The sequence below is a fragment of the Delphinus delphis genome, chromosome X (genome assembly GCF_949987515.2).
Source record: "Delphinus delphis chromosome X, mDelDel1.2, whole genome shotgun sequence".
Lineage (NCBI taxonomy): Eukaryota > Metazoa > Chordata > Mammalia > Artiodactyla > Delphinidae > Delphinus > Delphinus delphis.
The window spans coordinates 84156938-84175173 of NC_082704.1; the positions used below are offsets into that span (position 1 = coordinate 84156938).

Genomic DNA, 18236 nt, shown 5'->3' on the forward strand with positions numbered 1-18236 from the left:
TGGTATGCACCAAAGTTTTCTTATACAATAGGATGCACTTAAGGAATAAAAATCCCACCTCCTCCACTGCTGAACCAAAGCAATGTCCATTTTATATATTTTTATATTCTGTAAATAATTGGAGCATGACATTCAATATTCCACCCAGGCAGAGTTCATCATTTCTTCCATTTGTCCTGTAGAATCTTGAACATTATAGGAGAGCTCACTTTTCACTCTACACTGGAGTCATCTGTTTAGGAAGTTGTCTCCTACAGTAGACTATGAGCTCCGTGAGGGCAAGAACTATGGATCATTCATCTCTGAATCTCCAGTGCCTAGCTTTATAGATAACACAAAGTCGCTCTTAGTAATTATTGGAGGAAAGAAGGAGGTTGGAAGGAAGGCAGGTACTTGTAAAGTTATAATCTAGTGGGAAGTAGAAAGGTGCTAGTTGCTCAACATGTCAAAGCCAAGACTATGTCACTTCCTCAGGACTCTCCACTCTCTACTTTGATCTTCTTGGAACTTTGCCAGGGTTTCAGTATGCAAAAAATAATACAATCACAAAGTGACTCCATACTTGGTGAGCCTTTAGTGCATCAAAGTAGCTTTTCCTTCCAGAAGCTTCCTGGTCATTCCAACAGCAGCTTAGCACATAAACGGCATGCCAGAGGGGGAAGGAGGGATCAGGGAATACCATGTACAGGCTATGTTTTAGATGATGAATTCCTATAAATTGATCAAGGTTGAACACTAAATATGGCAGATCCCTCAATAGCACTTTCTCTCTTTCCCTCTCTGTCTCTCTCTGTCTCTCTCTCTAGTGGACCAGTATCAGCTAGCGTCAGGAAGAATATATAGTTCATTTTAAAGTCTTATGCCTTTACACACCCAACCGATTATAACATCCAGAATAAAAAGCTGAATGCATATGCTTATGTCTACATTCCAGAGGAAGGCAGAGAAGGAAGAGATCAGACATTCACAGGAATTATAGAAAAGGTGGAAGTGTCCTGTGGAATGCACGCCCAGAACAAATTTGGAAGTTTTTGGTGCCCACTCCTCCCCTTCCCCTTTTAACCCCAAAACTAGTTTCTGGTATGCCCTGTGCCAGCCCACAGTCATGAGAGTCAGGCTGTGATAAACAAATGTAGCATTTATAGGGAGGTTAATAGTAAATGTCAAATTGAATACCATGAAAGAGGACACCAAACAGAATGCCATTCCATGAGGGCAGAGACTTTATCTTGTTCATCAGTGCCTTGAAAAGTGCCAAGCACATAGCAGTTACTCAGTAAAAATTTAATGAATTTTGAATAAATTAAATTGATTAACCAGGAAATTGCTATAGGCAGTCAGAGCATGTTATTCAGAAAAGAATACTGGGACCAGAAGCCTCTGAAATGAAACTGTTGTCCCAGCAATGCAATGCTCTCCTCACTTGGCAGCAGCAGGTCCAGGAAGGGTAATGTATATCTCCAAGAGGTAGCTAAAGCCTGACAAGCATTCCTTAGCCTAGAGTCAGAGCCCTGCCTCCTCCCTTTCTTGCCTGGCAAGAGGGCTTGGATATCACTGAATTTCCTACTCACAACCTCCTTTTGCTGACTACTCAAAGAGGGCCAAGGCCAAGATTAACAGAACTAATTTTGCTTAGGCTAAACCAATGAAATGGTTTAGCCAAGGAGTATAAAGATCATCACTCCTGCCTTCAGTCCCTGTTCCAGGATCTAGCACCCCCTCATTCCTTTTCCCTTTTTAAAACCACTGGGAAAAAACAGAGATGGGAGATTTGTTAAGCATTGGCTCAGCTTTGATTCTTCCTCTTCACATGCTCTGACACCTTATGTAGCTGGCCATTTCAGCCTTAGCATTCAGATCTTCTGGCCTTCCCTAATCCGTCTCTGTGATTTACTCTCTATTCTTTCTTCTCTTTGATTTATTTTAGATACCTGCAGCAGAAAACAACCCTTTTCTTGTTGGAATGCACTATTGGTACTCAAGCCACAGTCCCCGGACCCAGCACTGCAATGTTTGTCGAGGGACCATTCCTGCCTTATCTCGAAATGTTATCATCTGTGAAGGTACATTTCTGATTCCTTTAGGAAGTGGAGCTCAATGGGTGGAGATGGGTGTGAAGGAGCTCATGAGACTTTAGTATCATTGACTCACACTAGGTCACTGATTCTAGTGTAAGGTTAACCCTGACACTTAACAGACAGGGGAAAGGAGACGGGAGGAAACTGGCATGAGGGGGAATTCTCATTAATCAAAAGGGAGGGTTGGGTCTGGGAGGATTGGACAGTACAGTCACAGGTTTGGAAAAATAGAAATCACCTCATTCTTACCATCAATTTCAATTCAAGTCAGGTAATAGAAAATTTGGCTGGGAAGAATACAAAGAAACTGAAATATATGGAAAATAAGCCTTTGGAGTTAAGTCACAACTACTTAGATGCATCTAGGTTCTAACTTTTAGAGCAGCTTAGGGAAGGAAGTTAGAATCTTCATTGTCACCTGATTCACATCCATCTTTTTTTCTTCCTCTTTCACAGTGTGCAAAGTAAAGTCTCACAGATTATGTGCTTTAAGAGCAAGCAAAGATTGCAAATGGAATACATTATCCATTACTGATGACCTCCTCATGCCTGCAGATGAAGTAGTGAGTACCAGCCATGCTTTCTCATAATCACCCTTTTCCATCTCCCCTTCAGTCATGACACACAGGGGAAGGAAGACTTCTTCCTGTTTCCAGACAACCCAAGTAGGCTTCATTCCCAGGCTTATGATCCAACAAATCTAGAAGAATGAAAGCCTCCCCCACAGCTCCCACCTGTCATTTGTCACTAGCATGGGAGTGGGGAGGGAAGGATGATGGAAAACTTCCTTGGGGTTGTCTAGTGTCCTCCATGGGGTAGTATAGTTATTCCAGCTGGCCCTTCCTCTCCTTATATCTCTAACTTCTACCTCTTGTCTCTTTTTATCCTTCAGAAAACTATGCCCCATCAGTGGGTAGAAGGAAACATATCTGTCAGTTCTCAGTGCGCAGTATGTCACGAGAACTGTGGCAGTTATCAGAGACTTCAAGATTTCCAGTGTCTCTGGTGTAATTCTACGGTAAGACGCTTCTCATTTCTTTGATATTTAGAGAGCTGACTTCTAGAGAAGGGGTGGGTTGGAGTTTGATTGCACCTACACATAGATAGAAATCTCAGAGACCCTTACCCCAAAATAGATTATACAGATTCCATAGTATAGAGCTCAGTATCCTGCCTTTCCAGAATTAGCTATGGAATCTTTGAGAGAAAGATTTAATACTCCCTCTTATCTTTGAAGGTGAGGACTACTAGCAAATGGGAAGAGCTGAATTCTCTTATGACAGTAGGGGCAATTAAAAAGTTAGTTCTGAGTATACCTTTAAGAAACCACCTCCTTTCCTCATTCACCATTTCCTAGGAAATTGCAATCTTTGTTAATTAATAATGGTTAATAATATTAGCACATTATTATTGCCACTATGTATTGAGTGTTTTATATACATGATTTCATTAAATCCTTACAACAACCCTAAACCAGGCCTCGTTGTTCCCATTTACAGAAGAGAGGAAAATGAGGTTCAGAAAAGTGAAGGGATTTGCTCAAGGTCATGAAGCCAGTAAGAAAAAGAGTCTTGATTCATACATAATTGTGTAAAAACTGTGCTCTTAACTACAACATTACCATGCCTTTAAACCAGTGGTTCTCAACTGGGGGTATATTCCCCCACCCGCAGGACACATTTGACAATGTCTGGAGATATTTTTTTATCTAATGATATTCTGATGGAATTTTTTTATTTATCAAGGTATAGTTGATTTACAATATTATGTAAGTTTTAGGTGTACAACATAGTGATTCACAATTTTTAAAGATTATACTCTATTTATATATATTATAAAATATTGGCTATATTCCCTGTGCTGTACTGTATATCCTTGTAGCTTATTTATTTTATGCATAATAATTTGTACCTCTTAATCCCCTACCCCTATCTTATACCTCCCCCAAACTAGTAAACACTAGTTTGTTCTCTATACCTGTGAGTATATATTTTTTGTTAAATTAACTAGTTTTCTTTATTTTTTAGATTTCATATATAAGTGATAACAGACAGTATTTGTCTCTCTCTGTCTGACTTATTTCTCTTAGGATAATACCTTCCAGGTCCATCCATGTTGTTGCAGATGGCAAATTTTCACTCTTATTTATGGCTGAGTAGTATTCCATTGTGTGTGTGTGTGTGCGTGTGTGTGTGTGTATGACACTTGTTCTTTATCCATTCATCTGTTGATAGACACTAAGGTTGCTTCCATATCTTCACTATTACGAAGAATGCTGCTGTGAACATTGGGGTGCATGTATCTTTTTGAATTAGTGTTTTCTTTTTCTTCAGATGTATACCCAGAAGCAGAATTGCTGGATCATGTGGTAGCTCTATTTTTAGTTTTCTGACGAACGTCCATACTGTTCTTCATAGTGGCTGCACTAAATAACATGCCCAAAAACAGTGTAGGAGGGTTCACTTTTCTCTACATCCTCTCCAGCATTTATTATTTGTAGATATTTTGGTGATGGCCATTCTGACTGGTGTGAGGTGATGCCTCGTTGCAGTTTTCATGTGCATTTCCCTGATGATTAGCAATGTTGAGCATCTTTTCATGTTCCTGTTGGCATTCTGTATGTCTCCTTTGGGGAAAAAATCTATTTAGTTCTTCTGCCCACTATAAAAATTTTTTTTCATTTTATATTGGAGCTTAATTGATTAACAGTGTTGTGTTAGTTTCAGGGATACAGCAAAGTGGTTCAGTTATTCATATAGATGTATCTATTCTTTTTCAAATTCTTTTCCCATTTAGGTTATTACAGAATATTGAGCAGCATTCCCTATGCTATTCAGTAGGTCCTTTTTGGTTATCTATTTCAAATACAGCAGTGTGTACATGTCAATCCCAAACTCCCAGTCTATCTCTCCCCCCGACCCTTCCCCACTGGTAACCATAAGTTCGTTCTCTAAGTCTGTGAATCTGTTTCTATTTTGTAAACAAATTCATTTGTATCACTTTTTTTAGATTCCGCATATAAGAGATATCATATGATATTTGTCTTCCACTGTCTGACTTACTTCACTTAGTATGATAATCTCCAGGTCCATCCATGTTGCCTCAAAAGGCATTATTTCATTCTTTTTAATGGCTGAGTAATATTCCACTGTATATATGTACCACATCTTCCTTATCCATTCATCTGTCGATGGACATTTAGGTTGCTTCCATGTCTTGGCTATTGTAAACAGCACTGCAATGAACATTGGGGTACATGTATCCTTTTAAACCATGTTTTTCTACAGATATATGCCCAGGAGCAGGATTGCAGGATCATAGGATTCCTCTATTTTTAGTTTTTTAAGGCACATCCATAATGTTCTCCATAGTGGCTCTATCAATTTACATTCCCACCAACAGTGCAAGAGGGCTCCCTTTTCTCCACACCCTCTCCAGTGTTTATTGTTTGTAGATTTTTTGATGATGGCCATTCTGACTGGTGTGAGGTGATACCTCATTGGAGTTTTGATTTGCATTTCTCTAATGATTAGTGATGTTGAGCATCCTTTCATGTACTTGTTGGCAATCTGTATATCTTCTTTGGAAAAATGTCTATTTAAGTTTTCTACCAATTTTTGGATTGAGTTGTTTGTTTTTTTGATATTGAGCTGAATGTGATGCTTGTAAATTTTGGAAATTAATCCTTTGTCAGTTGCTTCTTTTGCAAATATTTTCTCCCATTCTGAGGGTTGTCCTTTCATCTTGTTTATGATTTCCATTGCTGTGCAAAAGCTTTTAAGTTTCATCACATCCCATTTGTTTATTTTTGCCTTTATTTCCCTTACTCTAGGATGTGGGTCAAAAAAGATCATGCTGTGATTTATGTCAAAGAGTGTTCTTTCTATGTTTTCCTCTAAGAGTTTTATAGTGTCTGGTCTTACATTTAAGTCTTTAATCCATTTTGAGTTTATTTTTGTGTATGGTGTTAGGGAGTGTTCTAATTTCATTCTTTTATAAATAGCTGTCCAGTTTTCCCAGAACCACTTATTGAAGAGACTGTCTTTTCTCCATTGTATATTCTTGCTTCCTTTGGCAAAGATAAGGTGACCATATGTGCATGGGTTTATCTCTGGGCTTTCTATCCTGTTCCATTGTTCTATATTTCTGTTTCTGTGCCAGTAACATACTGTCTTAATTACTGTAGCTTTGTAGTATAATCTGAAGTCAGGCAGCCTGATTCCTCCAGATCCATTTTTCTTTCTCAAGATTGCTTTGGCTATTGGGAGCCTTATGTGTTTCCATATCAATTGTAAAATTTTTTGTTCTACTTCTGTGAAAAGTGCCACTGGTAGTTTGATAGAGATTGCATTGAATCTGTAGATTGCTTTGGGAAGTATAGTCATTTTCACATGTTGATTCTTCCTATCCAAGAACATGATATATCTCTCCACCTGTTTGTTCATCTTTAATTTCTTTCATCAGTGTTTTATAGTTTTCTGCATACAGGCCTTTGTTCTCCTTAGGTAGTTTTATTCCTACGTGTTTTATTCTTTTTATTGCAATGGTAAGTGAGAGGGTTTCCTTAATTTCTCTTTCAGATTTTTCACCATTAGTGTATAAGAATGCCAGAGACTTCTGTGCACTAATTTTGTATCCTGCTACTCTACCAAATTCATTGATTAGCTCTACTAGTTTTCCGGTAACATCTTTAGGATTTTCTATGTGTAGTATCATGTGATCTGCAAAGAGTGACTGTTTTACTTCTTCTTTTCCGATTTGGATTCCTTTTATTTTTTTTCTTCTCTGATTGCCGTGGCTAAAATGTCCAAAACTATGTTGAATAATAGTGATGACAGTGGGCGACATTGTCTTGTTCCTGACCTTAGTGGAAATGGTTTCAGGTTTTCACCACTGAGAATGATGTTGGCTATGGATTTCTCATATATGGCCTTTATTATGTTGAGGTAAGTTCCCTCTATGTCTAATTTCTTTAGAGTTTTTATCATAAATGGGTGTTGAATTTTGTTGAAAGCTTTGTCTGCATCTATTGAGATGATCATATGGTTTTTCTCCTTCAATTTGTTAATATGGTGTATCACGTAGATTGATTTGCATATATTGAAGAATCCTTGCTTTCCTGGAATAAACCCCACTTGATCATGGTGTATTATCCTTTTAATGTGCTGTTGGATTCTGTTTTCTAGTATTTTGTTGAGGATTTTTGCATCTATGTTCATCAGTGGTATTGGCATGTAGTTTTCTTTCTTTGTGACATCCTTGTCTGGTTTTGGTATCAGAGTGATGGTGGCCTCGTAGAATGAGTTTGGGAGTGTTCCTCCCTCTGCTATATTTTGGAAGAGTTTGCAAAGGATAGGTGTTAGCTCGTCTCTAAATGTTTGGTAGAATTCTCCTGTGAAGGCATCTAGTCCTGAGCTTTTGCTTGTTGGAAGATTTTTAATCACAGTTTCGATTTCACTGCTTGTGATTGATCTGTTCATATTTTCTATTTCTTCCTGATTCAGTCTTGGCAGGTTATGCATTTCTAAGAATTTGTCCATTTCTTCCAGGTGGTCCATCGTATTGGCATAGAGTTGCTTGTAGTAATCTCTCATGATCTTTTGTATTTCTGCAGTGTCAGTTGTTACTTCTCCTTTTTCATTTCTAATTCTATTGATTTGAGTTTTCTCCCTTTTTTTCTTGATGAGTCTGGCTAATGGTTTATCAAATGTGTTTATCTTCTGAAAGAACCAGCTTTTAGTTTTATTGATCTTTGCTATCATTTTGTTCATTTCTTTTTCATTTATTTCTGATCTAATCTTTATGATTTCTTTCCTTCTGCTAACTTTGGAGTTTTTTTGTTCTTCTTTCTCTAATTGCTTTACGTGTAAGGTTAGGTTGTTTATTCGAGATGTTTTCTGTTTCTTAAGGTAGGATTGTATTGCTATAAACTTCCCTCTTAGAACTGCTTTTGCTGCATCCCATAGATTTTGGGTCGTCGTGTCTCCATTGTGATTTGTTTCTAGGTATTTTTTGATTCCCTCTTTGATGTCTTCAGTGATCACTTCGTTATAAGTAGTGTATTGTTTATTATTCTTTTACATCTTTATTGGAGTATAATTGCTTTAAAATTGTGTGTTAGTTTCTGATTTATAACAAGTGAATCAGGTATACATATACATATGTTCCCATATCTCTTCCCTCTTGCGTCTCCCTCCCTCCCACCCTCCCTATCCCACCCCTCTAGGTGGTCACAAAGCACTGAGCTGATCTCCGTGTGCTATGTGGCTACTTCCCACTAGCTATCTATTTTATGTTTGGTTGTGTATATATGTCCATGCCACTCTCTCAGTTTGGCACAGCTTACCCTTCCCCCTCCCCATATCCTCAAGTCCATGCTCTAGTAGGTCTGTGTCTTTATTCCTGTCTTACCCCTAGGCTCTTCATGACATTTTTTTTCTTAGATTCCATATGTATCTGTTAGCATACGGTATTTGTTTTTCTCTTTCTGACTCACTTCACTCTGTATGACAGACTCTAAATCCATCCACCTCAGTACAAATAACCCAATTTCGTTTCTTTTTATGGCTGAGTAATATTCCATTGTATATATGTGCCACATCTTCTTTATCCATTACTGTATTGTTTAGCCTCCGTGTGTTTGTGTTTTTTACAGATCTTTTCCCGTAATTGATATCTAGTCTCATAGCGCTGTGGTCGGAAAAGATAGTTGATACAATTTCAATTTTCTTAAAGTACCAAGGCTTGATTTGTGACCCAAGATATGATCTATCCTGGAGAATGTTCCGTGAGCACTTGAGAAAAATGTTTATTCTGCTGTTTTTGGAGGGAATGTCCTATAAATATTAATTAAGTCCATCCTCTTTAATGTATGATTTAGAGCTTGTGTTTCCTTATTTATTTTCATTTTGGATGATCAGTCCATTGGTGAAAGTAGGGTGTTAAAGTCCCCTACTATGAATGTGTTACTGTCGATTTCCCCTTTTATGGCTGTTAGCATTTGCCTTATGTATTGGGGTGCTCCTATGTTGGGTGCATAAATATTTACAATTGTTATATCTTCTTCTTGGATCAATCCCTTGATCATTATGTAGTGTCCTTCTTTGTCTCTTGTAATAGTCTTTATTTTAATGTCTGTTTTGTCTGATATGAGAAGTGCTACTCCAGCTTTCTTTTGGTTTCCATTTGCATGGTATATCTTTTAACATCTCCTCACTTTCAGTCTGTATGTGTCCCTAGGTCTGAAGTGGGTCTCTTGTAGACAGCATATATATGGTTATTGTTTTTGTATCCATTCAGCCAATCTGTGTCTTTTGGTGGGACCATTTAATCCATTTACATTTAAGGTAATTATCAGTATGTATGTTCCTGTTACCATTTTATTAATTGTTTTGGGTTTGTTATTGTAGGTCTTTTCCTTCTCTTGTGTTTCTTGCCTAGAGAAGTTCCTTTAGCATTTGTTGTAAAGCTGGTTTGGTGGCACTGAACTCTCTCAGGTTTTGCTTGTCTGTAGAGTTTTTAATTTCTCCATCAAATCTGAATGAGATCCTAGCTGGATAGAGTAATCTTGGTTGTAGGTTGTTCTCCTTCATCACTTTAAATATGTCCTGCCAGTCCCTTCTGGCTTGCAGAGTTTCTGCTGAAAGATCAGCTGTTAACCTTATGGGGATTCCCTTGTGTGTTATTTGTTGTTTTTCCCTTGCTGCTTTTAATATGTTTTCTTTGTATTTAATTTTTGACAGTTTGATTACTGTGTCTTGGCATGTTTCTCCTTGGATTTTTCCTGTATGGGACTCTCTGTGCTTCCTGGACTTGATTAACTATTTCCTTTCCCATATTAGGGAAGTTTTCAACTATAATCTCTTCAAATATTTTCTCAGTCCCTTTCTTTTTCTCTTCTTCTTCTGGGACCCTTATAATTTGAATGTTGGTGTGTTTAATGTTGTCCCAGAGGTCTCTGAGACTGTCCTCAATTCTTTTCATTCTTTTTTCTTTATTCTGCTCTGCAGTAGTTATTTCCACTATTTTATCTTCCAGGTCATTTGTCCGTTCTTCTGCCTCAGTTATTCTGCTATTGATCCCCTCTAGAGTATTTTTCACTTCATTTATTGTGTTGTTCATCATTGCTCGTTTCATCTTTAGTTCTTCTAGGTCCTTGTTAAATGTTTCTTGAATTTTCTATGTTCTATTTCCAAGATTTTGGATCATCTTTACTATCATTATTCTGAATTCTTTTTCAGGTAGACTGCCTATTTCCTCTTCATTTGTTAGGTCTGGTGGGTTTTCATCTTGCTCCTTCATCTGCTGTGTGTTTCTCTGTCTTCTCATTTTGCTTATCTTACTGTGTTTGGGGTCTCCTTTTTGCAGGCTGCAGGTTCGTAGTTCCCGTTGTTTTTGGTGTCTGTCCCCAGTGGCTAAAGTTGGTTCAGTGGGTTGTGTAGGCTTCCTGGTGGAGGGGACTAGTGCCTGTGTTCTGGTGGATGAGATTGGATCTTCTCTTTCTGGTGGGCAGGTCCACATCTGGTGGTGTATTTTGGGGTGTCTGTGGCCTTATTATGATTGTAGGCAGCCTCTCTGCTAATGGGTGGGGTTGTGTTCCTGCCTTGCTAGTTGTTTGTCATTGTGTGTCCAGCACTGTAGCTTGCTGGTTGTTGAGTGAAGCTGGGTGTTTGTGTTGAAATGGAGATCTCTGGGAGATTTCCACCATTTGATATTACATGGAACTGGGAGGTCTCTTGTGGACCAGTATCCTGAAGTTGGCTCTCTCACCTCATAGGCACAGCAGTGACTCCTGGCTGCAGCATCAAGAGCTTTTCATCCACACGGCTCAGAATAAAAGCAAGAAAAAGTAGAAAGAAAGAAAGAAAAAAAGAATGAGGAAAAAATGAAATTAAATAAAGTAAGATAAAATAAAATAAAGTTATTAAAATAAAAAAATAATTATTAAGGAAAAAATTTTTTTTAATGTAAGAAAAAATACAGACGGACAGAACCCTAGGACAAATGATGAAAGCAAAGCTATACAGACAAAATCTCACACAGAAGAATACACATACACACTCATAAAAAGAGGAAAAGGGGAAAAAATAATAAATCTTCCTCTCAAAGTCCACCTCCTCAATTTGGGATGATTCGTTGTCTGTTCAGTTATTCCACCAATGCAGGGTACATCAAGTTGATTGTGGAGATTTAATCTGCTGCTCCTGAGGCTGCTGGGAGAAATTTCCCTTTCTCTTTTTTCACACTGGTGCCGGGGCTCAGCTTTGGATATGTCCATGCCTCTGCATGTAGGTCGCCGGAGGGCATCTGTTCTTTGCTCAGACAGGACGGGGTTAAAGGAGCAGCTTATTCAGGGGCTCTGGCTCACTCAGACTGGGGGGAGGGAGGGGTACGGATGTAGGGCGAGCCTGCGGCTACAGAGGCTGACGGGACCATTGCACCAGCCTAAGGCATGCTGTGCATTCTCCTGGCGAAGTTGTCCCTGGATCCTGGGACTCTGGCAGTGGCAGCCTGCACAGGCTCCCCGGAACGGAGGTGTGGATAGTGACCTGTGCTCGCACACAGGCTTCTTGGTGGCAGCAGCAGCAGCCTTAGGGTCTCATGCCTGTCTCTGAAGTCCGCGCTGTTAGCCGCAGCTCATGCCCGTCTCTGGAGCTTCTTTACGCAGCGCTCTTAATCCCCTCTCCTCACGCACCAGGAAACAAAGGGGGAAGAAAAAGTCTTTTGCCTCTTCGGCAAGTCCAGACTTTTTCCTGGACTCCCTCCCAGCTAGCCGTGGTGCACTAACCCCCTGCAGGCTGTGTTCCGCTGCCAGTCCTCTCCCTGCACTCTGTCCGAAGCCCAAACCTCAGCTCCCAGCCCCGCCCACACTGGCACGTGAGCAGACAAGCCTCTCGGGCTGGTGAGTGCCAGTCGGAACCAATCCTCTGGGCGGGAACCTCTCCGCTTTGCCCTCCGCACCCCTGTTGCTGTGCTCTCCTCCGCGGCTCTGAAGCTTTCCCCCTCCGTCACCCACAGTCTCCGCCTGTGAAGGGGCTTCCTAGTGTGTGGAAACCTTTCCTCCTTCACAGCTCCCTCCCACTGGTGCAGGTCCCGCCCCTATTCTTTTGTCTCTGTTTATTCTTTTTTATTCTGCCCTACCCAGGTAGGTGGGGAGTTTCTTGCCTTTTGGGAGGTCTGAGGTCTTCTGCCAGCGTTCAGTGGGTTTTCTCTAGGAGTTGTTCCACGTGTAGATGTATTTCTGATGTATCTGTGGGGAGGAAGGTGATCTCCGCGTCTTACTCTTCCGCCATCTTCCCCCTCTCCTAGGTATTTTTTGATACTATTTTAAACAAGATTTTTTTTTGCTTTCTCTTTCTACTATTTCATTATTAGTGTTTAGAAATGCAACAGATTTCTGTGTATTAATCTCATATCCTAGTACTTTGCTGACATGATTTATTAGTTTAATAGTTTTTGTGTGGAGACTTTAGTGTTCTATATATAGAGTATAATGTCATCTGCAAATAATGACAGTTTTACCCCTTCCCTTCCAATCTGGATACCTTTTATTTCTTTTTCTTGTCTCAATGCTGTGGCCAGAACTTCTAATACTATCTTAAATAGAAGTGATGATAGTGGCCATACTTGTCTTATTCCTGAATTTGGCAGGAAGGCTTTCAGCTTTTCTCCATTGAGTATTAAGTTTGCTGTGAGTTGGCTGTAAACAGCCTTTATTATATTGAGATATGTTCCCTCTATACCCACTTTGATGAGAATTGTTATGTTGAATTTTGTCAAATGCTTTTTATGCATCTATTGAGATGATCATGTGGTATTTGTGTTTCTTTTTGTTAATGTGCTGTATCACATTGATTTTTTTAACATCTTTATTGGAGTATAATTGCTTTACAATGGTGTGTTAGGTTCTGCTTTATAACAAAGTGAATCAGTTATACATATACATATGTTCCCATATCTCTTCCCTTTTGCATCTCCCTCCCTCCCACCCTCCCTATCCCACCCCTCTAAGTGGTCACAAAGCACCGAACTGATCTCCCTGTGCTATGTGGCTGCTTTCCACTAGCTATCTATTTTATGTTTGGTAGTGTATATATGTCCATGCCACTCTCTTACTTTGGCACAGCTTACCCTTCCCCCTCCCCATATCCTCAAGTCCATGCTCTAGTAGGTCTGTGTCTTTATTCCCATCTTACCCCTAGGTTCTTCATGACCTTTTTTTTTCTTAGATTCCATATATATGTGTTAGCATATGGTATTTGTCTTTCTCTTTCTGACTTACTTCACTCTGTATGACAGACTCTAGGTCCATCCTCCTCACTAAAAATAACTCAATTTCATTTCTTTTTCTGGCTGAGTAATATTCCATTGTATATATGTGCCACATCTTTATCCATTCACCCGATGATGGACACTTAGGTTGCTTCCATCACCTGGCTATTGTAAATAGAGCTGCAATGAACATTTTGGTACATGACTCTTTTTGAATTATGGTTTTCTCAGGGTATATGCCCAGTAGTGAGATTGCTGGGTCGTATGGTAGTTCTATTTTTAGTTTTTTAAGGAACCTCCATACTGTTCTCCATAGTGGCTGTATCAGTTTACATTCTCACCAGCAGTGCAAGAGGGTTCCCCTTTCTCCACACCCTCTCCAGCATTTATTGTTTCTAGATTTTTTGATGATGGCCATTCTGACCGGTGTGAGGTGATATCTCATTGTAGTTTTTATTTGCATTTCTCTCATGATTAATGATGTTGAGCATTCTTTCATGTGTTTGTTGGCAATCTGTATATCTTCTTTGCAGAAATGTTTAATTAGGTCTTCTGCCCAGTTTTGGATTGGGTTGTTTTTTGTTTTGTTTTGTTTGTTTGTTTGTTTTTGTGGTACATGGGTCTCTCACTGTTGTGGCCTCTCTTGTTGCAGAGCACAGGCTCTGGACATGCAGGCTCAGCGGCCGTGGCTCACGGGCCCAGCCGCTCCACAGCATGTGGGATCTTCCCCATCCGGGGTATGAACCCATGTCCCCTGCATCGGCAGGCAGACTCTCAACCACTGCACCACCAGGGAAGCCCTGGGTTGTTTGCATTTGTTATTGAGCGGCTTGTAAATTTTAGAGATTAATCCTTTGTCAATTGCTTCATTTGCAAATATTTTCTCGCATTCTGAGGGTTGTCTTTTGGTCTTGTTTATGGTTTCCTTTGCTGTGCAAAAGCTTTGAAGTTTCATTAGGTCCCATTTGTTTATTTTTGTTTTTATTTCCATTTCTCTAGGAAGTGGGTCAAAAAGGATCTTGCTGTGATTTATGTCATAGAGTGTTCTGCCTATGTTTTCCTCTAAGAGTTTGATAGTTTCTGGCCTTACATTTAGGTCTTTAATCCATTTTGAGCTTATTTTTGTGTATGATGTTAGTGAGTGTTCTAATCTCATACTTTTCCATGTAGCTGTCCAGTTTTCCCAGCACCACTTATTGAAGAGGCTGTCTTTTCTCCACTTTATATTCTTGCCTCCTTTATCGAAGATAAGGTGACCATATGTGTGTGGGTTTATCTCTAGGCTTTCTATCCTGTTCTATTGAGAGCTCCATCTCAACACCAAGACCCAGAGAACTCCATCTCAACACATTGATTGATTTGTGTATGTTGAACCACTCTTGTGACCCTGGAATGAATACAAATTTATCGTCATGTATGATCCTTTTTATGTATTGTAAGATTTGGTTTTCTAATATTTGGTTGAGGCTTTTTGCACCTACATTCATCAAAGATATTGGCCCATGATTTTCTTTTTTGTAGTGTTTTGTCTGGTTTTGGTATCAGGGTAATGGTGGCCTTATAGACTGAATTTGGGAGTGTTCCCTCTTCTTCAATATTTTGGAATAGTTTGAGAATATAGATGTTAACTCTTCTCTAAATGTTTGGTAGAATTCACTTGTGAAGCTATCTGGTCCTGAACTTTTTTTTTTGAGAGTAATGTTTTATTACTGATTCAATTTCATTACTAGTAAGTGGTCTATTCATATTTTCTATTTCTTCCTGGTTCGGTCTTGGGAAATTGTACGTTTCTAGGAATTTGTCCATTTCTTCTACATTGTCATATAATTGTTCATAGGAGTCTCTTATGATCCTTTGTGTTTCTGTGCTGTCAGTTGTAAATTCTCCTTTTTCATTTCTGATTTTATCTGCTTGGACACTCTATTAGTCTGGCTAAAGCTTTATCAATTTTATCTTTTAAAAGAACCAGCTTTTAGTTTCATTGATCTTTTCCATTTTTTAGTTTCTATTTCATGTATTTCTTCTGTGATCTTTCTCATTTATATCCTTCTACTAACTTTGGGTTATGTTTGTTTTTCTTTTTCTAGCTCCTTTAGGTGTAAAGTTAGATTGTTTATATGAGATTTTTCCTCTTTCCTGGGGCAGCCTTGTATCACTATAAACTTCACCCTTAGAACTGCTTGTGCTGCATCCCATAGATTTTGGATCATTGTGTTTTCATTTTCACTTGTCTCCAGGTATTTTTTAATTTCCTCTTTGATTTTTTCAGTGATCCATTGGTCGTTTAATAGTATAATATTTAGTTTCCACATGTTTAAGTATTTTGCAGCTTTTTCTCATAGTTGATTTCTAGTCTCATAGTATTGTGGTCGGAAAAGATGTTTGATATAATTTCAATTTTCTTAAATATACTGAGATTTCTTTTTCAGTCTAATATGTGATGTATTCTGGAGAATTTTCCATGTGCAGTTGAAAATAATTTATTTTCTGCTGCATTTGAATGGAATTTATATATGTATATATATATCCATTTTGTCTGATGTGTTAAGGACAGCATTTCCTTATTGGTTTTCTATTTTCTATCTGGATGATCTCTTCATTGATGTAAGTGGGTTGTTAAAAACCCCTCCTATTATTGTAAATTTCTCCCTTCATGCCTGCTAATATTTGCTTCATGTATTTATTTGCTCTTATGTTGAGTGTATATATATTTTCAATTATTATATCTTCTTCTTGGATTGATCCCTATATCATTACATAATGTCCTTCTTTGTCTCATGTTACAGTCTTTGTTGTAAACTCTATTTTGTCTGATATAAGTATTGATACCCTGGCTTTCTTTTAATTTTCACTTGCATTGGATAGTGTTTTCCATCCTCTCACTTTCAGTCTGTGAGTGTCTTTAGATCTGAAGTGAGTTTCTTGTAGGTGCATATATATGTGCCTTGTTTTTTATCCCTTCAGCCACTCTGTATTCTGTTCGGAGCAGTTAGTCCATTTAAATTTAAAGTGATTATTGATAGGTATGTACTTATTGCTATTTTGTTAATTGTTTTAGGGTTGTTTTTTGTAGTTCATTTTGTTCCTTTCTTCTTCTTTTGCTCCCTTCCCTTGTGATTTGAAGACTACCTTTAGTGTTATGTTTGGATTCCTTTCTCTTTTTTGTATGTATCTATTATAGATTTTTGGTTTGAGGGTACCATGAGGTTTAGATATAGCTGTGTGTGTGTGTGTGTGTGTGTGTGTGTGTGTGTGTGTGTGTGTGTGTATTATATATATATATATATATATATATAAATATAATTATTTTGGTTTTGATCTCTTAAGCACATATGCATTTTAACAACCCTGCATTCCCCCCTTCAAGTTTGCTCTTTTTGACATCAGATTTTACATTTTTTGTTTTGTTTATCCCTTAACTGCTTATTGCGGATATATATGGTTTTCCTACTTTTTCTTCCTACTACCCTTATACATCATTAATACTACCTTTACTATATATTTTCCTTTACCAATGAGATTTTTCCTTTTGTGATTTTCATATCTCTAGTTGTGGCCTTGTCTGCTTACAGAAGTCCCATCAATGTTTCTTGTAAAGGTGGTTTTGTGACGCTGAACTCTTAGCTTTTGCTTATCTGTAACCCTTTTGATCTCTCCATCAAATCCAAATAAAATCCTGGCCAGGTAGAAAATTCTTGTTTGTAGGTTTCCTCCTTTCATCACTTTAAACATATTGTGCCCCTCCCTTCTGGCCTGCAGTTTCTGCTGAAAAGTCAGCTGATAGCCTTATGGGAGTTCCCTTGTACATAACTTGTTGCTTTTCCCTTGCTGCTTTTAATATTCCCTCTTATCTTTAATTTTTCCATTTTAATTACAATGTGTCTTGGTGTGGTCCTCTTGAGGTCAAGCTTGTTTGGGACTCTCTGTGAATCCTCAACTTGGATATTTGTTTCCTTTCCCAGGTTAGGGAAGTTTTCAGCTATTATGTCTTCAAATAAGTTCTTTGCCTCTTTCTCTCTTTTTCCTTCTGAGACCCCTATAATGTGAATGTTACTACACTTGATGTTGTTTCAGAGGTTTCTTAAACTGTCCTCATTTCTTTTTATTCATTTTTCTTTATTCTGTTCAGCTTCAGTGATTTCCACTCCTCTGTCTTCCAAATTGCTGATATGTTCCTCTGTATCTCACTTAAGCTACTGCTGATTCCTTCTAGTGTATTTTTTATTTCAGTTATTGTTTTCTTCTTCATCTCTGTTTGGTTCTTCTCTTTGTTGTGTAACTCTTTGTTGAATACTTCTAACTTTTCACTCTGTTCATCCAATCTTTTCCTGAGTTCATTGAACATCTTTATGTCATTACCTTGAACTCTTTATTGTGTATGTTGCTTACTTCCACTTCATTTAGTTCTTTTTCCTGGATTTTATCTTGTTCCTTCATTTTGAATATGTTCCTCTGTCACCTTATTTTGCCTAATTTGCTGTTTTTATTTCTATGTATTCGTAGGTTGGTTATATTTCCCGACCTTGGAGAACTGGCCTTTTGTAGGAGACATCTTATGTGTCCCAGCAGTGCACTCTGCTCTGGTCACCAGAACTATATGCTCTAGGGTTGTCCCCTATGTGGGCTTCATGGGTCTTTCTGTTGTGGTGTGCTGACTGCTGTGGGTGGTCTGGTAGGCTGGTTGGCACCTGGTCTGTTTGGTTGCCAGGCCTCACCTTGTGTGCAGACTGCCAGTTGCAGGTGGGTGGGACCAGGTCATGAAGCAGCTGGCTATCAAACCGTTTTGGGGGGGGCAGGGCTAGTGCTGGCTTACTGGTCAGCAAAGCTGGGTTCTGTGGTGGTAGGTTGCAGGACCAGTGGTCCTTGGTCTAGTGTTGGCTTGCTAGT

At 38.7% G+C, this 18236-nt stretch overlaps 1 protein-coding gene across 1 annotated transcript in view; it reads left to right on the top strand.

Annotated features, from left to right (window-relative positions):
* Positions 1-18236, top strand: part of DGKK (diacylglycerol kinase kappa) — a 160520-nt gene that overhangs the window by 88398 nt on the left and 53886 nt on the right. Inside the window, exons 5-7 of the mRNA XM_060002173.1 lie at positions 1928-2063; positions 2535-2638; positions 2971-3096. Of these exons, the coding sequence (XP_059858156.1) occupies positions 1928-2063; positions 2535-2638; positions 2971-3096 (366 nt within the window). The remainder of the gene's footprint in view (positions 1-1927; positions 2064-2534; positions 2639-2970; positions 3097-18236) is intronic.